The 26692-nt window shown below is 43.6% G+C and overlaps 1 protein-coding gene across 5 annotated transcripts in view; it reads right to left on the bottom strand.

The window, feature by feature from the left end:
• Positions 1–26692, bottom strand: part of LOC122921693 (protein only RNase P catalytic subunit) — a 109393-nt gene that overhangs the window by 37666 nt on the left and 45035 nt on the right. For all 5 annotated transcript variants that reach the window (XM_044271867.1, XM_044271868.1, XM_044271864.1 and 2 more), the window contains exon 4: positions 10045–10152. In XM_044271867.1, the coding sequence (XP_044127802.1) occupies positions 10045–10152 (108 nt within the window). The remainder of the gene's footprint in view (positions 1–10044; positions 10153–26692) is intronic.

Raw genomic sequence — 26692 nt, forward strand, 5'->3', positions numbered from 1 at the left:
CCCACGGAAGCACTACAGAGCGCTTCCGTGGGATTTCGGTCAGTGCCGCCGCACCGCAAAAAAATACAGCATGTTCTATTTTTTTTACGGTGTGGACTGAATTTTGTGGATCGCGGACCCATTTAAGTGCCCATGCATTGCGGTGCGCTCTCCTTCACTTTTGGGGGATCATTTTAGAGATAGGTGTGGGTTTTAGAAGTGGTACCCGCAACTATCTGACTTTGACTGCATATCCTAGCGATACGTAATAAAAGTTCCAGATAAAACAACCACGTTAATTAAAGGGGTTGTCCGGGTTCAGATCTGAACCCGGACATATCCTTATTTTCACCCTGGCAGCCCCCCTGATGTTGGCATCGGAGCATCTCATGCTTCGATGCGCTCCCTTGCCCAGCGCTAGATCGCGCAGGGCAAGGGCTCTTTTGTTTACAATAACACACTGTGTGTTCGGTGACGTCACCATTTTACTGGCTAGGGCAGATCTAAAGCCCGCCCATCAGTGCCGATGACATCACTGGACTTCCTGGCAGCACCATGGAGAGCGCCGGTACGTCACCGGAACTCCTAAAAATGTCTTTGCCCTGAGCAATTTAGCGTAGGGCAAAGGAGAGCATCGGAACATGAACTGCTCCAATGCTCAAGTCAGGGGATCTGCCTGGGTGAAAATGGAGGTATGTCCGGGTTCAGCTTTGAACCCGAACACCCCCTTTAACAGGGATAGGAGTTAGGGTGCACCAAGTGACCAGGGTCTACCCTTGGTGCACTTAACACCTAATCTACATATTTTTTTTAAAAATCTACATTTCTCCTAAATGCTGCAATGGATTGGGGCACTGTGCCTGGTTAGACAGTGTTGACAGTTACCCTTTAACCACCTCAGCTCCCCTAGCTTAAACCCCCTTAATGACCAGACCACTTTTTACAATTCTGCACTACACTACTTTCACGGTTTATGAGCAGGTCATACAACTTACCACCAAAATGAATTTTACCCCCTTTTCTTCTCACTAATAGAGCTTTCATTTGGTGGTATTTCATTGCTGCTGACATTTTTCCTTTTTTTGATATTAATCGAAATTTACCGAAATCTTTGCAAATAAATGACATTTTTCACTTTCGGCTGTAATTTTTTTTTTTAAACGACATTTCTATATAAATTTTTCTTTACATTTATTGTTCTACATGTCTTTGATTTAAAAAAATGCAATAAGTGTATATTTATTGGTTTGCGCAAAAGTTATAGCGTTTACAAACTATGGTACAAAAATGTGAATTTCCACATTTTGAAGCAGCTCTGACTTTCGGAGCACCTGTCATGTTTCCTGAGGTTCTACAATGCCCAGACAGTAGAAACACCCCACAAATGACCCCATTTCGGAAAGTAGACACCCTAAGGTATTCGCTGATGGGCATAGTGAGTTCATAGAAGTTTTTATTTTTTGTCACAAGTTATTGGAAAATGATGATTTTATTTTTCTTACAAAGTCTCATATTCCACTAACTTGTGACAAAAAATAAAAACTTCCATGAACCCACTATGCCCATCACAAAATACCTTGGGGTGTCTTCTTTCCAAAATGGGGTCACTTTACTCAGAAGAAGTAGGGCAATGTGTTTTGGGGTGTATTTTTACATATACCCATGCTGGGTATCTCTCTAAAAGACAACTTTTCCCATTTTTTTATACAAAGTTGTCATTTGACAGAGATATTTCTCTCACCCAGCATGGGTATATGTAAAAATACACACCAAAACACATTGCCCTACTTCTCCCGAGTACGGCGATACCACATGTGTGAGGCATTTTTAGGCATTTGGATTCCAGACTTCTTCTCACGCTTTAGGGCCCCTAAAATGCCAGGGCAGTATAAATACCCAAGTGACCCCATTTTGGAAAGAAGACACCCCAAGGTATTCCGTGAGGGGCATGGCGAGTTCCTAGAATATTATTTTTTTGGCACAAGTTAGCGGAGAATGATTTTGCAAGAGAAAAAAAAAAAAAAAAAAAAAAAATCATTTTCCGCTAACTTGTGCCAACAAAAAAAAAATATTCTAGGAACTCGCCATGCCCCTCACGGAATACCTTGGGGTGTCTTCTTTCCAAAATGGGGTCACATGTGGGGTATTTATACTGCCCTGGCATTTTAGGGGCCCTAAAGCGTGAGAAGAAATCTGGAATATAAATGTCTAAAAATGTTTACGCATTTGGATTCCATGAGGGGTATGGTGAGTTCATGCGAGATCCGTGGATCCGCAAAACACATACGGACGTCTGAATGGAGCCTTACAGGGGGTTAATCAATGACAAGGGGGTGATCAGGGAGTCTATTTGGGGTGATCAGGGGTTAATAAGTGACGGGGGGGGGGGTGTAGTGTAGTGGTGTTTGGTGCTACTTAAAGAGCTGCCTCTGGTGGTCGATCCAAGCAAAAGGGACCACCAGAGGACCAGGTAGCAAGTATATCAGACGCTGTTATCAAAACAGCGTCTGATATACCTTTCAAGGGTTAAAAAAAATCGCATCTACAGCCTGCCAGCGAACGATGCACTCGTTTACCTTCCGATCCTGTGAACGTGCGCGCCTTCACAGGAAATCTTGCGTCTCGCGAGATGACGCGCCGACGCGTCAAGGAGGAATGAATCGACCGCCTCCGGAACGCAATCCTGCGTTAGGCGGTCCGGAGTCGGTTAATCAGCTACAGTTTGGTTATCAATTCCTGGGTGTCTTGGTATTAGCTATTCCATTTAGACACATAAAAAACACTGGGGGAGTTTTATCAAACTGGTGTAAAGTAGAACTGGCTTAGTTGCCCATAGAAACCAATCAGATTCCACCTCCTTTGGAAAATGAAAGGTGGAATCTGATTGGTTGCTATGGGCAACTAAGCCCGTTCTACTTTACACCAGATTGATAAATCTCCCCCACTGATTCTCTATGCTCTTTAGGTCCATTTTAATTTGTGTTATACCGGCAACCCATGCCTGTCACCTTACTCCTCCTGGAGGGTATGGCTGCCAAGCGCTCACCTGCTCTTCCCTGCTGCTCTCTCTGGCAGGTCTGGCTGATGGGGCAGCGCTGCTCTGTGCACTCCACCCAGGCTGAGGTCTGCCCTGCCTCTCACTACCCTATGGCAAACATGCTCCGTCTGGCTCTTAAAGGGCCAGCAAGAGCACCTTCATTTTCCCCAGTCTATGGCTGGTCATCTCAGGGTATTTAAGGCACCTTCTTTTGGGTACCTGAGCAATAGGTTTAACTAGTTTCCTGCAAAGGAGTGCCAATGTCTTGTTTGCCTGCCCATGTATCGATCTCTGTCTGTGCTGCCTGCCCTGACCTTTGGACTGTTTACAGAATTGCTTGCATGCCGACTACTCTGATCTTGGCTTGTTTCCTGCCTATGTTTTTTTTTTTAACCTTCAGTGTTCTGCACTGGTGTGCCCTGTGGGTCAGCAGCCACTGAACAGAGACTAACAAGAGGAAGCAGCCTGGTGCTTCCCCTGCAGCAGAGTAGATCCACAACTGCTTCCTTAACATTTTGTCACCTCCACTTTGGCATTTTGGAAGCAATGACAACCACATATAGTCCCACATATGAACTTGGGTAAGCTAAGCTGCATATAACCTAAATCAAGACAACCACATGAAAAAAATCTTCAAAAAGTTGAGATGCAAACCAAACAGGAAATGGCAGGAGAATAAACATTTAGCCATAACCCTAATCCTAAGGCCCCTTTCACACGGGCGTCATTTTTTTTGCCCGGATAAGAGCCGGGTGCGTTGCGGGAAAATGCGCGATTTTCCCGAGCGAGTGCAAAACATTGTCATGCGTTGCACTCGCGTGAGAAAAATCGCGCATGTTTGGTACCCAAACCCGAACTTCTTCATAGAAGTTCGGGCTTGGGATTGATGTTCTGAAGATTGTATTATTTTCCCTTATAACATGGTTATAAGGGAAAATAATAGCATTCTGAATACAGAATGCATAGTAAACCAGCGCTAGAGGGGTTAAAAAAAAATAAAAAAAAATTTAACTCACCTTAGTCCACTTGATCGCGAAGCCCGGCATCTCCTTGTGTCTCCTCTGCGCTGAGCGGCTGAACAGGACCTGGGGTGAGCTGCTCCATTAAATACAGGTTAAGGACCTTCGATGACGTCACTCCGGTCATCACATGGTACGTCACATGATCTTTTACCATGGTGATTCACCATGGTAAAAGACCATGTGATGACCGGAGTGACGTCATCGAAGGTCCTTAATCGATATTTAATAGGGCAGCTCACCCCAGGTCCTGTTCATCAGCAGAGGAGACACAAGGAGATGCCGGGCTTCGTGATCAAGTGGACTAAGGTGAGTTAAATTATTTTTAATTTTTTTTAACCCCTCTAGCGCTGGTTTACTATGCATTCTGTATTCAGAATGCTATTATTTTCCCTTATAACCATGTTATAAGGGAAAATAATAATGATCGGGTCTCCATCCCGATCGTCTCCTAGCAACCGTGCGTGCAAATCACACGGCATCCGTACTTGCTTGCGGATGCCAACCGATTTTCACACACCCCATTCATTTCTATGGGGCCTGCGTCACGTCGAAATCGGACAATATAGAGCATGCTGCGATTTCAACTGAACGCACAAGTGATGCGTTATAAACAACGCTCATGTGCACAGCCCCATAGAAATGAATGGGTCAGGATTTAGTGCGGGTGCCATACGTTCGCCGCACGGATCGCACCCGCACGGAAAACTCGCCTGTGTGAAAGGGGCCTAAGTGTTTCCATAGTTCTTCTAATTTAGTCAATAAAGTAAAAAAAATATAAAAATCTGAAAAAGAGTCATAAAGAAAACTAGTTCTCAGGGGTAATTACTGTAAATCCTTCTACCTGTATACCTTGGTAACTGACAGGCAGAAACTAAAAAAAAAATAAAAATCTGATCAGAAGCACAATAAAAGATAATGGCACCAAAGATATATAGGCTGGCACCTGGAATTCAGGTAGTGAGCACGGCAGCACTGGTTGAAGGAATCACATTTTTTTCCCCAAGGGCACAAACATAAACTCAAACAAAATGTTTCCCAAAAAAGAATACATCTTGTGAAGGGAAAGTGTAGGGGGTCCCATACACATATAATGGTTAGCAGGGTCTTGCTGAAAACAGCGAGTTCAGCAAATATATATATAGTCAGCTTTATAGGCTGACCTACATAACAGCAGAAATCAGTCTGTTGTCTGTGTACAGAAGGATCTGGTACGTGGGACTAATGTACTGACCTATGTGAGGCAACACATGAGGTGGACGATCGAAGAGGGATTCAAAATAACACGAGGGGGCGCTATGACAAGTATGGAACAATATCATGGCACGATTTTCTAAGACAAAAATTATGCAAAAAGATTCTCATGATTTGCATGGTGTTTTGATGATAAGAGCAAGATTTCAGGTTCGGATACTCTTTAAAAAGAGAGACTCTTACCTGAATTACAGCTACACTTCAAAGGACGGTTTATTATCTGATTTTATTAAATATAATAAGTAGTATATACATATGGAGATATAATATCCTTCTTTTGCACTTATCTATATACAAAGGCTAAAGAACATAATACACAATGATATCAGCTGGAGTCCTGAATAAAAATGAAATTTAAATTAACAGATACAAAATGGAATTGAAATGATCAGAAACGTCATACTTTACATGGTGCGACAGAGTCAATTATTGATTAATGGTAGGAAAACATACCCTGCAACATATATATATATATATATATATATATATATATAGCCATATCCTTGCAAAATTAGTAACACGCTAATCTTCTGTTACTGGTGCTACAAAAGAGGTTTTTTTTAGCAATAGCACAATTAATAAACTATGAATAGGTAATCGACCAGTTTCACTCGGATGTATAGTTGCATAATGGGGAAACTCATGAGAAGTGCGTGCAGGGATTCCCTTTGCTGACTTTTACGTCAATGGGTTGGAAACCTGGGTTGGTCTCCTTTGTAAAGAAGAATCCAGCCTATGACGTGTGTCGTCACTCCGTGCACATGAAAGAGAGAGGCTTACGTACAAACCCCAGGAATGTGGCTCTGCCGCTGTCTGTTGCTAGAGAGACATAACATGAAATCACTGGAGGATGGAGCAGGCAGAACAGTGTGAAGAGTATGCACGCTCAGCAATACTGCGCACCTGTCCAAGCACTGCAAACATTTCCTGATCTACAAAAAATGATTATATTATACACTAGCAGAAGGACCCGGCTTCACACGGGTATATTTCATCTATTTCATTTAATGTTTGTGTGTGTGTCGTTAAAAGATATCAACAGTATCCCCCATAACAGTGACCTCTTCAGCACCCCGCCCCTTTAACAGTGAACTCCACAGTTCCCAACCCCTTAACACTGACCCCCCCCACTTTAAAATGGGACCTCCACAGCAGCCCATCCCCTTAACTTTGACCTTTACAGCAGTGAGTTTCACATTATCCCACTCCCTTGACAGTGACCTCTTCAGAGGCCTGCCCCCTTAACAGTGACCTCCACAGTACCCCGCTCCCTTAACAGTGACCTCCACAGTACCCTGCTGCTTTAACCTCCACAGCAGCTGCCCATTTAATAGTGGCCCCTGCCCCCTTAACAGTGACCTCCACAGTGCCCGCCCCTTTAATGCTAGGGCTACACAACGACATGTGTCACGCGACATTTTGTCGCAACAATTTTTATAATGATAGGCTATGGTGTTGCACTGTGACATGTGACATGCCGCGACTGCGACACGACAGTTGCAAAAAATCCATGCAAGATGGATTTTTCTGCGACAATGTCGCACGACACATGTTATCGTGTAGCTCTAGCCTAAAGTTGACCTACAGCAGTGAAGAAAAATGGCTGGGTTGTTATGGAAACCTGGAGTAAAACGTTGTGTATGTGGAGACTAAGGGCCTGCGAGCTTCTATTGGCTGATAAGGGACATGTGACCGTGTGTATGGCAGTTGGGATATGAAGAGAAAGACTTGCAGACTTGTATTGGGTAATACACGTCATTTTTGGGGAATATCTGAGGAAAGGTACATCCTAGAGGGCTGAGACCGGTCTAAATCGTTCCCGGACACCTGATTCCAAATTTGGTGAAGATCGGTCCAGCCGTTTGGTCGCGCATAAACAACAGACAGACGTTGGAATGGACCAAAACTCCTTGTGTACCGGCATGTTACCTCCACAGTATTCTTTCCCAGATAGTAAGTGATATGTGTACCAAGTTTAGAAGAAATTGATCAATGAGTTTTTGAGTTACAGAGCAATATAGAGGCGTATGACCCCCACAAGATTTATTTCCAGGTAGCAAGGGATGGGTATACCAAGTTTGGTTGAAATCGACGGTTGCGTTTTTGAGTGATCGCGGAACATACACACACACATATTTACGTCCTTCTTTATATATATATATTTCAGTTACAAACTGATCGGCTTATAAGCTATGATCCCTCAAGACGTCATTGGGTGGTCGTGCAAGTGTCTCACATTCAGTAGGACATCTGCCCATCATTGGAGGCTCGACGTGTCAAACACATCAAAGCAAAGGCATCAAGTCACGAAGTAAAAGGGAGGAATCTACCAGTACTTCATTTGAAGAACTTCAGATTAATGCACAGTGTTTAGAGCAAATTGGTACCTGCTCTCGTTATTTTACCAGCCCGTTCCAAGATGCCAGCTGGATCAGATTTGTTACTTTGACAAACAGTTCTGAATGTGCTATTCATCTTGAATGCCCATAAAGATAATATTATTTGCTATTTCTTTCAAGTATTTATTTGCACTGGTTACTTAATAGCTTAAATGGGTTTTTCAAGATTTATTAACGGGATGACCTATCCTCATAAAACCCCTTTGACTATGTGCATTAGCTATGGCTCAGTTACACACCTTTCCCTACCGCAATAGATAATTAGGTGACACACTTTATATGTTGTTTTTCTCGCTATGTGTTGATCATTTTGCACTTGACAGGTCATTGAATTTCATTGGTAACTCTATTTACACAGATGGACTGGTCTGGTTGGTTGTCACTCCTGCAGTAATCCACGTTTGAGGTTTCAAAAATGACCTTGGTGGAGGGACTGTGAGCTGGACCACCACAAATTCAAAAACTGAATGGTGTTCCCTGGTATATTACACTATATGGAAAAAGTATTGGGACACCTACATATTACACCTACAGGAGGACATATGACACCCCATTCTAAATCCATAGGCATTCATATGGAGTTGGTGCTCTCTTTGCAGCTATAACAGCTTCTACTCTTATGCAAAGGTTTTCTACAAGAATTTGGAGTGTGTGGGATTTTTTGCTCATTTATCTAGAAAAGTATTTGTGAGATTAAACACTGATATTGGACTAGAGGACCTGTCAATTAATCTGTGTTTTAATGCATCCCAAAGGTGTTCAATGGTGTTGAGGCCAGGAAGGGTCAGGTTCTTCCACACCAAATTTACCCAACCTGCACTCGGAGACAGTCAAGCTGGAACAGAAATGGGCCTTCTCCAAACTGTTCCCACAAAGTTGGAAGCCTACAATTCTCCAAAATGTCTTGAATTTTTTTTCAAAAGCATTGAAGGGATTCTGTCACCTGGATTTTGACTATAGAGCTGCAGACATGCGCTGCTAGATCGCCACTAGCACGTCCGCAATATACATTCCCCATCGCTCTGAGTGCTTTTATTGTGTCAAAAAAACGATTTTATATATATGTAAGTAAGTAAGAAGCCCAAGGGGCTGTTACTAACGTTTCTGGTGCCCAGCCGCGCCCACTGTGAAGGAGCCCAGCACCGCCGGCATCCTCCGAATCTCCTCCTTGCTCCCCGACGTCACAAAGTTAGAGCGCCATAATCTCGCAGCTAGCGCATGTGCAGTTCGTTCCCTGAGGCTGATGCCAGCACAGGGAAGGAACACTATTCCGGCACTGACATGCCGGGTACTCGTCCATGCGCGAGATAAAGGCGCTCTAACTTTGTGACGTCAGGGAGCAAGGAGGAGATCTGGAGTATGCAGGCGGTGCTGGGCGCCTTCACAGTGGGTGTTGCTGGGCACCAGAAACGTTAGTAACAGCCCCTTGGGCACCTTACTTGCCTCATTTACATACATATAAAATAGTTTTTTTTACACAATAAAAGCACTTAGAGCTATGGGGACTGGATATTGCGGACGTGCTAGTGGGGATCTAGCAGCGCATGTCCGCAGCTCTATAGGCAAAATCCAGGTGACAGAATCCCTTTACGATTTCCCTTCAGTACAACTGAGGATCCTAGGCCAACCCCTGTAAAACAGCCCTATAGCATTATCCCTCCTCCACCAAACGGTACAGTCAGCACACTGCATAAGGGCATGTTTGGGTGAGTCTGGTGTGGAAGAACTTGACTGGTCCACACAAGATCCCTGATCTCAGTCCTATCTGACACCTTTGGGATGAACTGAAACGGAGATTGCAAGACAGGCCCTCTCGTCCAACATCAGCGTCTGACCTCACAAATACTCTTCAGGATGAATGGGCAAAAATTCCCACAGACACAATCCACAATCTTGTAGAAATCCTTCCCAGAAGAGTGGAAGCTGAATTAGCTGCAAAGGGGCTACCAACTCCAAATTAATGCCTATGGATTTAGAAGGAGATGTCATAAAAGCTGCTGTAGGTGTAATGTGTAGGTGTCCCAATACTTTTGTCCACATAGTATATATCACAGCTTCTAGTGGCAGTATCATTGGTTGAGTTTCCAGTAATATACAAGAAGCATATGGCAGTAAAATACAAAAAGAAACTCCTTCCATACAGGCTAACATACTCCTTTACAATGAGTACACATATTACAATGTCTAGGACACTTGTCAGTCACAGATCTTGTACAATGAAGTTTCGCCCATGGTGTTCAATCATCACTGCTACAAGAGCAGAGAAGAACGGCTATCCCGAGTACATAGAAAAATGTTACGTTGTGCAGACATATACTCCTCTATAATCCAGGGCTGTAAATTAGTCAATACTCACAGGAGTTGAAAGTGGATTTGTTCTGGAGAGATAGGCAACATTCAGTCCATCTACCACAATATCATAGGGCGGCTGAGAATCCACAAATTTAAGAAATGTCTGCAGTTCCTAAAAGACCAAAAACAACATAAATATCACAAGCAGCAATATAATTCAGCACTTTTTGTCCAATGACTTAGGCTTCGTTCACATCACCATTCAGCCTTTCCATTCTCCGTTTAGGGGCAGGAGAACGGAAAGGACGGATAAGCACATAACTGACGTCAAACGGAGCCCCTAGGACCCCATAGACTATAATGGGGTCCGTTATATTTCCGCTCAGAAGATGATTTTTAAGCGGAGACAAAAGTTGTGCATGCAGGACTTTTGTCTCCGCTTAAAAATCATCTTCTGAGCGGAAATATAACGGACCCCATTATAGTCTATGGGGTCCTAAGGGCTCCGTTTGACGTCAGTTATGTGCTTATCCGTCCTTTCCGCTCTCCTGCCCCTAAACGGAGCAGGAGAACGGAAAGGCTGAACGGTGATGTGAACGTAGCCTTATGTTGGGTAATAAGTATAATATTGCATATGCACATGTCATATATGGTTACATACACAAAGAATAAAATGCACTTGGAAATGTTAGTTCAACTAAATGCACAAAAATTTGGGAAAATGCTATTTTTTGATCACTGGTATTTAAAGTTAAAATGCACACTAAAGCACTGGCACTGTGGTCTTGTGCAAGAATGATGGCATTTCTGTCAATGCTTCACGCAGCATGATAAAGGTCAACACGCTGGGAAAGTTTTAGGCTACTTTCACACTGCCGTTTCTGGGTCCGCTTGTGAGATCCGTTCACGGCACTCACAAGCGGCCCAAAACGGATCAGTTTAGCCCCAATGCATTCTGAATGGATAAGGACCTGTTCAGAATGCACCAGATTGCCTCCGTTCAGCCTCCATTCCGCTCTGGAGGCGGACACCAAAACGCTGCTTGCAGCCTTTTGATGTCAGCCTGACGATGCGGAGCCAAACGGATCCGTCCTGACTTACAATGTAAGTCAATAGGGACGGATCCGTTTTCACTGACACAATATGGTGCAATTGAAAACGATTCCGCCTCCCATTGACTGTCCGTGTAAATCAAAACAGATCCGTTTGCATTATCATGAACAAAAAAATATAAAAAAAATATATATATATATATTTTTTGTTCATGGTCATGCAAACGGATCAGTTCTGAACGAATACAAGCGTTTGCATTATAGGTGCGGATCCGTCTGTGCAGATACCAGACGGATCCGCACCTAACGCAGGTGTGAAAGTAGCCTAACACTGACTGATAATCGGGCAGCTTATCGGGAACGTACGTTCCTGCAAACGCTTGTTCCCGACAATCTGCCCATCTAAATGTGCTGCCGATCCCCCGATAAACGAGCGAAACGGTGATCCCGTCGTTGCTGCAGACAAACCAATTATCATGCTGTCTAAACAGAGATCTTCTGCCCAGAAACAAAGATTCTGTATGTGACAAGCGATCGCTATAGTGATCCCTCTTCCTCATACTGTGAAGGATGTAAATGCAGCGAGCGAGCAGCTGACTCTCGGGAAGGAACTCTCGGCTGTACATGGAAGCTTCTAAACCTGAACTTTAGATTTACAGAATACATTAATTAGTATCTATCAGTCTAGAACTATATAAACAGCAATAAACTAACTTGGCTCCTTCCCAGAGACAAAGTGCTGCCTCCCATTAAAATGAATGGGAGACAGAAAAAACGCGGCGCAGGTGTTTTTTTTGTTTTGTTTTTTGGAATGGCTGTCAGATTTGTTGCAGTTTTGCCATGGATCACACGCTATACATATCAAAGGGTGAAATCTGCATTGAATGAGTACAAAATGACATGCCGCTGATTTAAAATTTGCACCATGTCAGTCTCTGGGCAGATTCCAGCAGATTGTTTATGCCGTGTGTGGGTGAAATTTGTTTGAACCTCATGCACTTTGCTGCTATTGTAAAATGCTGTAGATTTTCCACCTGTAATCTCAAATTGGAAAATCCTCAAGGTATGGGATCGTGAGGACGCACCCTGAAGCTAGTAAACCTCTTAGGGCCGTTTCACACGAGCGGATGCCGTGCGTGGCATCCGCTCCGTGAAAGAGTGCCAAGACCCGCTGCAGACTGCAGAGGCACGGAGCAGTAACATGACTGTTAATGCTCCGTGCCTCTCTGTGATCTCTTTACTACGAAATCACAGTTGTCACTGTGATTTCGTAGTAAAGAGATCACAGAGAGGCACGGAGCATTAACAGTGATGTTAATGCTCCGTGCCTCTGCAGTCTGCAGCGGGTCTTGGCACTCTTTCACGGAGCGGATGCCACGCACGGCATCCGCTCGTGTGAAGCGGCCCTTAATGTGTTAAATGGCTTAGATGACGTCCACTCAGGGTGCCATTACAGTGCCCGATGTTCGGGCAGTGCGAGGGGCCATAGACGATCGATTGGCGCTCGACAGGCCAACACAAACCGATTGATTATTTACACAGGCCCATACGAACTGAATGTGGGAGGAATGATTCATTCTGTTCTATTCCTTGACTGCACAGATGTGCTGCCAACGATTGGGCATCTTTCATCCAGTGTAATAATGCCCATCAGCCAATAAATGAGCTGATCGACTATTCTTACGAACGCTTGTTCCCAATAATTTGTCTGATTATCGTGTGCTCTAATAGCGGCTTTAGTAGAATATAAAGTCAAGAGACAATCACACCTCTTTAAAGCCCTGTTTGCACTTGTAAAAACAATGCATTTTTTTTGCTGCAAAAGTGCCATTTGCACACTGTAAAGTACGCATCTACAAGGGCAATAAAAAACAAGCAGCCAGCACAATTACATCAGGTACATGTTTACTCTTATGGAACAAAACGTACAAACTGTTATGTAATACAAAGAACAGAAGGTAAAGCAAAGTAAACCTTACTGAGAGGGGTCAGACAAGTTCCCTGTCATCGGGACTCCCCAGTATATGTGCACAGGTCTCGTAGGGTGTGGCGGTACAAGGAACGTGTCCTGTACTTTCATTTCTGGTAATCCCCTGGATGCCACGCAACCAGAATAATAAACAAGCTGCAGACAATCAAGAATTACGTAAAGACAAAGGAGAAAGGACACACAGTCAGGTCCATAAATATTGGGACATCAACACAATTCTAACATTTTTGGCTCTATACACCACCACAATGGCTTTGAAATGAAACAAACAAGATGTGCTTTACCTGCAGACTGTCAGCTTTAAATTCAGGGTATTTACACCCAAATCAGGTGAACGGTGTAGGAATTACAACATTTTGCATATGTGCCTCCCACTTGTTAAGGGGCCAAAAGTAATGGGACAATTGGCTTCTCAGCTGTTCCATGGCCAGGTGTGTGTTATTCCCTCATTATCCCAATTACAATGAGCAGATAAAAGGCCTGCCGGATTCCTCTGCCGAAAGTGTGAGAGTACCCTAACTAGTGTTCATTCTTGCCTTTTTTTATAAAAAAAAAAAAAAAAAAAAAAAAGATAAAAAATGTAATGGCCATCAGATTGTGTCATAATGTAAAATTTGAGGTCCGAATAGGATGAGAAATAAGTGTCTGTGTGGTCAGAGATACCGTCATTTATGTATCTGATGTATCTTAATGTCCATTGGCTATGGTTGGGTGATTGCGGTGATTACTTTAAGCATTTATATTCACGTTGATTCAGCTAATTACAGGATACAGAACAAAATGTAATGGACAATATTCTCTTGTGGTAAGTCTTGTATGTTCTGACATGTCAGAAGTGACTTTTTTTAAATCAGAAAATAGCTAATTAAAATGTAAATTAGCAGCTAATTAAGGTTCAGAGAAACAGGGTGAAAATTTTTACAGACTTTCTGCCACTAATTACATTAAGTCCCCATGCACACGGCTGTTGCCCGGCTGTGGCTGTAATTGCGGCCCGCAAACCGCGAGTCTGCAATTCATGGGCACCGGCTATGTGCACCCTGCATCATGGATGTGGACCCATTCACTTAAATTGCCATTGTGGAACGGAGGCATGGAACCCCACGGAAGAGCCACAGAGTACTTCCGTTGGGTTTCTGTCTGTAACTCCGCACCGCAAAAAAGTAGTGCATGCACAACTTTTTTGCAGTGTGGACCGTCGGATGAGGATCGCGGACCCCAGCCAGCACATGTTCGTGTGCATGAGGCCTAAAAAAGTTTGTGGACTTTTTTAAAATTCCAACCCCAGCCCGCTATATTTGTTGAAAAATCCATACTCCCTGCCCCCAGCAGCTCCATTCCAGCTTCCTGGGCCCATTGCTCCCTTGTGCAGTCTTCTGGTGACATCCTGTAAACTTTCAGACAGACAGGTTCATGTGCATACCTGCAACCAATGATTGGTTTTAGCGGTGACATGTTCCCCAGGTGAAACGCGAATCAGCAATGACATGATGCTTGGGGACACGTTACCACTGAGCCGAGCAGATGCACAAATAGGGAGCCCACTGCCAGCGACAGCAGGGCTGCCCATAGAGAAGTCAGGATGGTTTTTCACTGTCACTGCTTTCGCCATCACTGTATTTGCAGTAATCAATAAGTGCTGTATATACAGATCAGGCAGCAGTGTGATCACTGGAGACTGAGTAACTGAAAGAGATGCTGGGTCTTAGCAGACCCAGATCAGCTCTGCAGTAAGGCTCAACAGATTTGTTGAAGACTGCAGGGGCTGTATCTCCCCTGTAACTGATGCTAATATATCAGCCCCAGAATTCAGCAATAAAAAAAATGTAATGGTAAATGCCACCCATATGCTTTGTATGACCTTATGGTGGGTACAAAGTGTAAAATAAAAAAAACACCCATACACACACAAATAAATCTAAATAAATTAAAAAAATACTCAAATAAAAAAAATAAGCCTATAGCAACTAATCAGATTCCTCCTTTCATTTTCCAAAGGAGCTGTCCAAAATGAAAGGCGGAATCTGATTGGTTGATTTTTTTAAACCCCAAAAAGGTATATTAGACGCTGTTTTGATAACAGCGTCTAATATACCTGCTACCTGGTAGCTAGAAAGAACAAAATAAAAACTTGGATAACCCCTTAAAGGATACACGACGTACCGGTACGTCATGTGTAGTTCCGATCACCGCCGCGCGGCGGGCAGTGATCGGAACTGGGTGCCTGCTGACATCAATCAGCAGGCACCATGGGACAATGCGGGGGAAGGGGGGGGGGTCCTGTGATCCCCCTGTATAAATTCAGACCTGCGGTTTGCGGCGTTTACGGGTTGTTGCGGCGGGAGGTTGGCGGTGCCATTGGGTCCCCGTGCGGCTGTAATGGGGACCCGATGGCATGGAAGGCAGGGCGATGCCTTCCTTAGACATCGGCGCTGCCTTCAGGTGAAGAGCCTGTGAGATACAGCCCCTGGATCTCACAGGCAGGAAGCTGTATGAGCAGTTACTCATACATTACTCATACAGCCAATACATTCCAATACAGAATTATTAAAAAGTAAAGGGAATCAGACCCCCAAAAGTTGAAGTGCCAAAGTAGGACAACAAATTAAGTGAAAAAAAAGTTGGAAAAAAAAAGTTGGAAAAAAAAAGTTGGAAAAAAAAAGCCCCCCCCCCCTAAAAATTAAAAGTTTCAAGTAAAAAAAAATTGGGAAAAAATAGGGGAAAAACACAGAAAGACAAAAAACATGCAATGCGACAATTGACTGCAATATAAAGTACAAAATTGCATAATAATAACAAGTGCTACACTATAAGTGCGAGATACTTGGCAAATCGTTTTGTACAAAACTATCCGAGCCCGTCTGCCAAGCGTCAAGGCGATCTCTGTTAGACGGGTTCCTACGCTAAATTCTGCCTGTTAGGTGCCATAACAGCTACCGTACACTTCAGGGAGTGTAGGTTCCACATTCCTGCATTGAATCCTACCTGTTAGGTGCCAAGATGGCTACCATACACCAGGGAGTGCAGGTTACACAGCAGGCCCACTCCACAACACCACCGGCGCCAAACGGCTACCAAGGACTGCAGTGGGAGTCCACAAACTCCTTTTAGTCCATCACTAAAAGTACAACAGCAAGCGATCAAAAAGGCGTATGCCCACCAAAATAGTACCAATCTAACCGTCACCTCATCCCACAAAAAATGAGCCCCTACCTAAGACAATCGTCCAAAAAAAAAACCAAAAACTATGGCTCAGAATATGGAGACTCCAAAACATCATTTTTTTTTGTTTTAAAAAAGCTGTTATTGTGTAAAACTTACAGGGAACCTGTCACCGGGATTTTGTGTATAGAGCTGAGGACATGGGTTGCTAGATGGCCGCTAGCATATCCGCAATATCCAGTCCCCATAGCTCTGTGTGCTTTTATTGTGTAAAAAAAAAAAAAGATTTGATACATATGCAAATTAACCTGAAATGAGTCCTGTCCCCGACTCATCTCAGGGACAGGACTTATCTCAGGTTAATTTGCATATGTTTCAATCCGGTTTTTTGACACCATAAAAGCACACAGAGCTATGGGGACTGGATATTGCGGATATGCTAGCGGCCATCTAGCAACCCATGTCCTCAGCTCTATACACAAAATCCCGGTGACAGGTTCCCTTTAAGTAAATTTTAAAAAGTATACATATTGGGTACCGCCGCGTCCGTAATAACATGCTCTATAAAAATATCACATAACCTAACTCCTCCGGTGAACACCGTAAAAAAAAATAAAGGTGTAAAAAAGCAATTTTTTTTCACCTTACATCACAAAAAGTGTAATAGCAAGCGATCAAAAAGTCATACACACCCCAAAATAGTGCTAATAAAACAGTCATCTCATCCCGAAAAAGATTAGCCCCTACACAAGACAGTCGCCCAAAAAATAAATAAAACTATGGCTTTCAGAATGTGGAGAACCATTAAAAAAAAAAAATATTTGGTATTGTCGCGTCCGTGACAACCTGCTCTATAAAAATACCACATGATCTAACCTGTCAGATGAATGTTGTAAAGAACAAAAATAAAAACGGTGCAAAAACAGCTATTTCTTGTTACCTTGCCTCACAAAAAGTGTAATATAGAGCAACCAAAAACCATATGTACCCTAAAATAGTACTAACAAAACTGCCACCTTATGCTGTAGTTTCTAAAATAGGGTACATTTTTTGGAGTTTCTACTCTAGGGGTGCATCAGGGGGGCTTCAAATGGGACATGGTGTCAAAAAAACTAGTCCAGCAAAATCTGCCTGCCAAAAACCGTATTTGCTAATTTTTCCAAATGTTTGGTAAATTTTGTATTTTCTTTATAAATAAAAAAGATTTTTTTTTTACTCCATTTTACCAGTAACATGAAGTACAATATGTGACGAAAAAACTATCTCAGAATGGCCTGGATAAGTCAAAGCGTTTTGAAGTAATCACCACATAAATTGACACTGGTCAGATTTGCAAAAAATGGCCTGGTCCTTAAGGTGAAAAATGTCTGTGTCCTTAAGGGGTTAAGACAGGCAGTGCTAGGATTACTGTTTAGTGCTCCTCTACAGTAATTATAATCTGGACACGTGTGCATTCAATTATTGCAAGAAAAATGTGTTCATACTTCCTGGTAAATTACCTTTCTTCAACTTCCTGAAAAAATATGAAAATGCAAATGTACATCTCATAAAGGGATTCTGTTGTCCTCTGTCGCAATTCTGGAGGATTCTAAAAGTTCAGCTAAATGTTCTGAATTAATATGGACATTACAATGAAATGCTGTATTTCTAGGTAGAATTTTTTTTTTTTTATGTATAGGGTTGACATAGATTTCTAGCCTGATCTAGAAGACAGCTACAAACATTTGGGACCTGTGAGGAAACTGTAGGGTGAGTCCACAAAACCCATTTCAGGGGATGATTTCTGCAGGTTAAAGAAAACAATGCAGCAAATGCCCTGCAGTCATGGATGTGTGAGGCAGACCTGGAATATCACTTGAGTCAGAAAAGAGCCCCCCTTTGAGCAATGTACTCTTCCTCAACAGCACAGACTTACTTTTCTAAGTAGGCATACTCCCAACCCAAGTCATGACAGACCCCCAGACTCCAAATATATTTGAAGTGACTTTTGTAGCTTGGGCTATTACCCATTTTACAGTGGTTCCCGTGGAAATTGCAGGATGCACATTGACCACATCCGTATTTAATGGACTTGCAATTTGCCTTCGGCAAAACGAACATGGTCGTGTGCCAGAGGTTTTAGTAAGCCGATTCCCAATGGCAATAGTATGGTAAATGTCAGAGCTCTTCAGTACAACCCATTCTACTGTATACGTATTCTTGCAATGCCTCCTGCTAAATTAGGAGGCGGCAGTGTTGGCTCAACGACATTGAACCTACACATCAGAGTAGCAGACCTGATAACTAAGGAAAGGTAGAATGATCATTATTCTTTGCAATCGTTCGACTTCTTTGATTCAATGTCTACAAAGTCTCATAACATTTTATAAATTGAACCAAGAAAAGGGACAAATGAGTCAACTTACTGGAAATATATCCACGCAACAACACGCAATGCCCTATCAGGGGCCTTGAAGAGTAACAGGATACAACGTGAAAGGAAAACAAAACAAAAAAGGATAGGTAGAGGAAGAAGGAAGAGTATGCCACCGATTCCCCTGCCAGAGAAAACCTGACCATGGTTTGTTGTCAACTGACAATTTTGCAATGGTGCAGAAAATATTCTGATAGTTTCCAAATACTGTAATCTGGGAGACCATATCGCTTCAAACATTTCAGTTTTATTCCATAGGATGCTAGAAAGTTTCTCATCGACCATTATCCAGGTTAATTTAAGCTTCACCCAATCCAAGTTAATTGTAGGAGTTTTCCATGCCCCTTTGTGGTAAATTCTAACAGCCATTAACATTAAGAAATAAAAGTTGAGTGTGCATGGGAGATGGTTTATTTCAGGGATGCCCAACCTTCGGCCCTTTAGCTGCTGCAAAACTACAACTCCCAACACGCCCTGATAGTTGTAGGCTGTTGGGCATGCTGGGAGTTGTAGTTTTGCAACAGCTGAAAGGCCGCAGATTGGGCATCCTTGGTTTATTTAATAAGGCTTCCTATAGGGATTTCCGTAGGGATATCTCCGTCACTGACTGTAAAATATAACAGACACATATCCAGAAGAGTTTCACCCGGGGACAAGTCCACCACATGGGTTGCAATGAATCGTTACCTCCAAAATTACCAAAACAGTGGGAGGAGGATCCAGAGAAAATCCGCGAGAAACTAGATACTACCTCGTGAGAAGTTTACAGCCTGATTCCACTAGGACTGTAGTAAAAGAAACCCTTGTAGTACATTCTACTATTCTCTAAAAGAGAATGAAAGCTCATCCTGAGGGCAACAAGTGCCTTATACATGGTAGATAGTTTACCAAGACAACCAGGGTTAGTAGTACATTTAACAGTGCTCCAGACAAAAAAAATATAAACAGGAGCCATTGGATCCTAAACTGAAAATTTTTGGAGCTAAATTACATTTTTAGTCGCCAAATTGAAAATATATATAATTGTAATTTAAAAAAAAATATATACTTGGAGAAGATGAGACGCAGGTCACAGTAATGAGCCAGCACTACATATTAGGGTTGTCACGATACCAAAATTTTGATTCGGTTTCAATGCCATAAAAAAGTATTGCGATACTCGATACCGGGCAAAAAAACCCCCACCATTCTGCATTTTATGGAACGTCCGGCCCATAATAGAACAGTCCTATCCTATTTTTTTGGGGGGGGGGGGGGGGGGGGACGACAAGGTGGCACGGTTATAATATTTTTTTCTTTTACGACGTTCACCGCATAGGAGATATTTTGTTATATTTTAATAGTTTGGACTTTTCGGACGTGGCGATATGTAACGTTTATTTATTGTTCTCCATCAAAACGTATGCAAACGGATGGCATTTGTCAAACAGATCAGGATTCTGATCCATATGACAAATGCATTGAAATGCCGGATCCGTCTCTCCGGTGTCATCCGGAAAAACTGATCTGGCATTTTTTTTTTTAAATTTTTTTGCGGTCTGAGCATGTGCAGACCGCAATGTCGGATCCGTCTTGCCGGATCCGGCATTAATGCGTGCCAATGGGAAAAGGCAAGTGTTCCGGAATTTTGGACGGAGATAAAACAGCAGCATGCTGCGATATTATCTCTGTCCTGAAAAGGCAAAAATACTGAACTGAAGACATCCTGAACGGATTGCTCTTCATTTAGAATGCATTAGGATAAAACTGATCAGTTATTTTCTGGTATTGAGCCCCTAGGACTGAACTCAATGCCGGAAAAGAATAACGCTAGTGTAAAAGTACCCTTATATTTAATATTTTGGTGTTTTTTGTTTTTTTTACACTTTTTATTTACTAACTATTAGCCCCCTTAGGGGCTACAACCCTTGTCCTATACACTCTAATAGAGATCTATCAGGGTGAATTGGACTTCACACTCTCCTTGCTGCCCTGTGCATAGTACACACAACAGCAGGGAGCTTACCATGGCAGCCAGGGCTTCAGTAATGTCCTGGATGGCATGGTAACCGATCGGAGCCCCAGGATTACACTGCTGGGGCTTAGATGGGAACTTTCACTGAGGAGGAGGGGAGGGGAGCCTGTGGCCATTGCCACCAATGACTTTAATACTTGGGGGGGGCACACTGCGGGGGTTCCGGCTATGGTCGGGTGCCAGCTATGTGACTCTGCAGCCAGCACCCACCTCCTGTATTTGAATTAATGGGTGAGTTAACATCATTGGTGGTGCAGTGACCACAGCCCCCCCCCCCCCCCCCCCCCCCTTCCTCTTCATTGGTGACAGTGGCAGCAGCGGCACAGGGGGGAGGGAGACACTGCTTCCTTCTCCCCTGTGCTGCTGAGCAAACGCCTGCGCTGGGCAGCGGGGCTACGAATTATTGGCTCCCATGCCCCGCTGCAATATTCAGCTACAGCGCGGCAGCCCCATCGCAAATGGCAACAAGGCTAAAAAGTCTTGTCACCATCTGCAAATTTTAAGGCGCATTGGCGACCATTTTGGTCGCCATCTGGATCGCTGTGTAAGGGTTCATCTTTAGGCTACATGCAGACGAAAGTTGTTTGTTTCCGTTCCGTTTTTTTTTTTGCGGATAGGACTCATTCATTTCAATGGGTCCGCAAACTGTGTGCTGTCCACATCAGTATGTCCGTTCCATAGCCCCGCAAAAAAAAATAGAACATGTCCTATTCTTATCCGTTTTAGGCATTGTTACAATGGATCCGCCAAAAAAATAATGGATGGCATATGTGTGCATGTATCCTTAGGGTGATAAAGGTTTTGTGACTCAGGCATTGTTTGGGGACAAATAGAATAAGCCAGAGGAAAGGGACAATAACAGGAATTTAATCAATTAGGCAGCCGAAAAGTACCTATGTTCATATGACCACATGTACAGCTTAAGGCCTCTTTCACACTACCGTTTTTTTTTTCCGTTTTGCGGTCCGTTTTTTGCGGTCCGTATACGGTCCGTATACGGAACCATTCATTTCAATGGTTCCGCAAAAAAATGGAATGTGTTCCGTATGCATTCCATTTCCGTATTTCCGTTTTTCCGTTCCGTTGAAAAGATAGAACATGTCCTATATTTGGCCGCAAATCACGGTCCGTGGCTCCATTCAAGTCAATGGGTCCGCAAAAAAAACGGAACACATACGGAAATGCATCCGTATGTCTTCTGTATCCGTTCCGTTTTTTGCGGAACCATCTATTGAAAATGTTATGCCCAGCCCAATTTTTTATATGAAATGACTGTATACTGTATTTGCCATACGGAAAAACGGAACGGAACAACGGAACGGAAACGGAACCACAACGGAAGCAAAAAACGGAACAACGGATCCGTGAAAAACGGAACGCAAAACACTGAATTCAACATACTGTAGTGTGAAAGAGGCCTAAGCCTTGTGTTTTATACATGTTCCTATGCACAGTTCTGCTTTTCCTGTTTTACTGAGTCAGGTTTTCAGAGATGGGAAATACCCAGAACTATTATGTGCATATTCAGAATACCTGTGAAACGTAAAGGTTAGAAAAGAATGAGAGGGCCCCTGAGCGGACTACTTTAGTACATTCTATTGCCCTGATACTGGGAATACCCAGAGATTAGATGTACAAACAAGAAATTGTAGTAAGTGACAATTTCAAGTTCTACCGGTTCCTTTTTATATAGTGTAACATATAGAGGTACAACATTTCAGCCGCAGTTTGCAGTAGTACAAATCATACCCTGCTTTACTTTTTAGGTCTACCTGTACCATCTTGAAAACTGTGGACAGAAAAGGTATAAAAGGGGTTGTCCCATCTTGGACACTGGGGGGAATTTCACTAGGATATCTATCACCTATCCTTAGAACACAGGCTGCAAAGTGATGAAGGGCGCACCGCGCATGCGCAGCCGCACTCCCATAATTTCTATGGGAGTGCTGCTTGGCTATTTTCGGACTTCCAATTGAAATGAATGGGTGTTCAATGGCGATAAGCACCCAATGATGGTAACAACCTCTTTTAGTAATAAAATGCACCAAATTTGGTGTGACCATTTTGGTCCAAATTACTAGCGTACATAAATGTCTGTCATGAGGAAGCAGGAAAAAGAAACATGCCTAGGGAACGAAGATATGCAACATGTACCATTTAAATATACTTAGTGCAATTTGTGTGTACATTTATGCATCTTTAGGCCTCATGCACACGACCGTTTTTTCGGGTCCGCATCAGAGCCGCAGTTTTTGCGGCTCGAGTGCGGACCCATTCACTTCAATCGGGCTGCAAAAGATACGGACAACACTCCGTGTGCTGTCCGCATCCGTTGCTCCGTTCCGAGGCCCCACAAAAAAAAAATATAGCATGTCCTATTCTTGTCCGTTTTGCGGACAAGAATAGGCATGTCTACAATGGGCCGCCCGTTCCGCAAGTTGCGGAAGGCACACCTGATTTCACATAGGAGTTCTGCAATCTGGAGATACTGATGACCTATACTTAGGATTGGTCATCAGTATCAGATTAGTGGGTATCCTCAACAATTAGCTGCTTCTGGCTGGCGCCGGAGACTAAACGGAGGATGGAGATGGAAGCGGTAGTTTCAGTCCACTATATAGTGTCCGTGCCAGGGTACTGCAGCTCAGCTGCCATTCAAGTGAAGGTTTCTGAAATTCTCCTTGCTTAAGACATTTGTTTTTGGGGTGATTTTTCTTTCTGCGGTCTTAAAGCGAAATGACTTTTTTTTTTCAGCATGCGTTAATGGTGTACTTTTTGTATGACAGTGGTCATACTTATTCTAAACTGCACGACAATCGCGCATTCACGAACCTAGCTTAAAGTGCCCAAAAGTAGAACACTAGGAAACAGCAGCCAGGCACAAAATCATACAAATTGCACAGACTCTGAAATCACAGCTTCTTTATACCCAATTAATGTTCCTTTATATTCAGTTATAGTTAGTTACTAGCTGAAGGACCCGGCTTCACTCGGGTATATTTAATCTTTTTTACTTAATGTTTGTGTGTGTCGTTAAAAGATATCGATAGTATCCACTATAACAGTGACATCTACAGCACCCCGCCCCCAAAACAGCTCACTCTAAGACAGCAGCACAGTACTGTCGGAGTGTGAGCTGCAGGGAGAAAGTCACCCTCACTCCCACCTCTGCAGGCAGCTGACAGAAGTTGATTTTTACCTTCATTTTTTCAACCCCCGTCGGCTCAGGAGTGTGGGGTGGCGTGGCCTAACCGTATCAGGGGTGTGGCTTAGACCTGGGGCGGGGTTTTATATCTTGAGGGTGGACACATGGGGCATATATGGGCTCCTTCCTGCAAGAGTGACACCCCTATGAGCACCTTACTGGCTCATTTGCATGCCAAATAAACTGGATTTTCAGAGGATAAAAACATCTATTGCTGGAACAAAGGCACATCTTGAAATAAGGTACTAAGTTCTATTAGGCCATGGCTTTATGTCAATAGCAATTATACTGGTGACAGATTTCCTTTAAAGCTCTCCTACAGCAGTGAAGAAAAATGGCTGGGTTGTTATGGAAACCTGGAGTAAAACTGTGTATGTGGAGACTGGAGCTTCTATTGGCTGATAAGGATCATGTGACCAGGCTTCTATTGGCTAATGCATTTTTTGGGGGGAATATCTCAGGAACGGTACGTCATAAAACCTTCCCAGACACCTGATGTACCTGTGTGCCAAATTTCGTGATTGTAAATGCGACGGTGCAGATTCCTTTAGCGGACATACACACACACACACACATACACTCAGCTTTATATATTAGTTAGTCAAGTAACCCTCCTTCTGTGCACAGACGCTACACAGCAGAATGAAACTGCAATGAACTTTGGTGGTAGCCTTGAATCCACACTGTGTCCCCGGCCTATTTGAATCAGGTTCTAAAACTTGAGCCTAACGTTTGCATAGTGCAGATTGCACTGATATGGTATAATGAAGCCGTCACGTGCACTGCATTCTCCTACAAGTTCAGGAAATAACAGGCAGAAAAAATAATGGGTCAGAGTTAACTGCTGACAAATTCATGTCACCTTCCGCAGTAAATGTTTTGCAACCCCTTTCTGTGTTAGGCCTCTTTCACACTTGCGTTGTCCGGATCCGGAAAAACGCAAGTGTACTGAAAGCATTTGAAGACGGATCCGTCTTCAAAATGCTTTCAGTGTTACTATGGCAGCCAGGACGCTATTAAAGTCCTGGTTGCCATAGTAGGAGCAGGGAGCGGTATACTTGCAGTCCGCGCGGCTCCCGGGGCGCTCCAGAGTGACGTCAGAGCGCCCCATGCGCATGGATGACGTGCCATGCGATCACGTCATCCATGTGCGTGGGGCGCCCTGACGTCACTCTGGAGCGCCCCGGGAGCCGCACGGACGGTAAGTATGCTGCTCCCCCGCTCCCCGCTACACTTTACCATGGCTGCCAGGACTTTAGCGTCCCGGCAGCCATGGTAACCATTCAGAAAAAGCTAAACGTCGGATCCGGCAATGCGCCGAAACGACGTTTAGTTTAAGGCCGGATCCGGATCAATGCCTTTCAATGGGCATTCATTCCGGATCCGGCCTTGCGGCAAGTCTTCAGGATTTTTGGCCGGAGCAAAAAGCGCAGCATGCTGCGGTATTTTCTCCGGCCAAGAAACGTTCCGGTCCTGAACTGAAGATATCCTGATGCATCCTGAACGGATTTCACTCCATTCAGAATGCATTAGGATAAAACTGATCAGGATTCTTCCGGCATAGAGCCCCGACGACAGAACTCTATGCCGGAAGACAATAACGCAGGTGTGAAAGAGCCCTAAGGGGGGTTTCTCACAGTATTTGGTGCCCTTTTTTGTGCAGTTTTATGGTAACTGCACACAATGCATCCAGAGATAAAGAAAGAGGAGGAGGGAGCGCTGTCCGTATTGTTGGAAGAAGAAGGGTAAGTATATACGTTTATGTTGTTCTCTATTGGTCAGAAACGTCATTGACCAATAAAGGTATATACTTACCCTTCTCCTTCCACCGATACGGACAGCGCTTCCTCCTCCTCTTTCTTTATCTCTGGATGCATCACTCAGCAGCTCACACCGTGATAGTGTGAGCAGCAGCAGTGGATATCTAATGCCCTTCAGAGTGTTGTGCCTCTAGCACAGGGATGCCTAGCCTGCGTCCCTCGAACTGTTGCAAAACTACAACTCCCAGCATGCCCGGACTGCCTATAGCCATCAGGGCATGCTGGGAGTGGTAGTTTTGCAACAGCTGGAGGGCCGCAGGTTGGGCATCCCTACTCTAGCATACCCAGTCCAGATGAGCACCCAATCTGTGGCATTCAGCGGTACTCCCTATGCGCTCTCCTTTGTTCATTCTATAACTGCACACAATGTGCATTTAGGTCTCATGCCCAAGACCGTATGTGTTCTGAGGGCCACAAAACATGGATAGCGGCCGAGTGCACACCAACAATAAAAAAAATATAATTCCTGTAGAAATATTTTATTTCTTTGCGGTGCCACGGAATGGACACAGGGACGTGGTCAGCACACGGTATGCTGGCCGCATCTTTAGCCACCACATGCGATCCACAAAAAATGCAGATCGGATGCGGACAGAAATTACAGTCAAAAGGCCCGAGTGTGATTTTTCTGTGTGGATTTTCCTGCAGAAAAAACACACTGTAGGACAGTACCAGCAAAATGAATGAAATTTGCCAAATCTCATGTACACATTGCATATTTTGTACTTTAAAATGGTTTTAAAATCTGCAGCACGTCATCTGTTTAGGTCATTCTGCACCTTATGTGTGGTGGTTTTTCCACTCAGATTTCAATGGGGTTGTTAAACAGAAAATGCCTCCGAAAACAGCTGGACAAAAGCCGCAACGTGAATTTATGTGCAGTTTTTAAAAAAAATTCGGGTTTTTTTTGCATGTGGATTTTGTGTCCAGGCAGCCTTAGTGGTGTATTTGCACCTGGGTTTTTTGTGTGGAATTTGCAGTAAAAACTCCAGCTCCAGATCTCTGCTGAAGGTGTATGGGGAATATAAAATGCAGGACACACAAGAGGTTTCTGGA

The sequence above is a fragment of the Bufo gargarizans genome, chromosome 11 (genome assembly GCF_014858855.1).
Source record: "Bufo gargarizans isolate SCDJY-AF-19 chromosome 11, ASM1485885v1, whole genome shotgun sequence".
In the NCBI taxonomy this organism is placed as follows: Eukaryota; Metazoa; Chordata; class Amphibia; order Anura; family Bufonidae; genus Bufo; species Bufo gargarizans.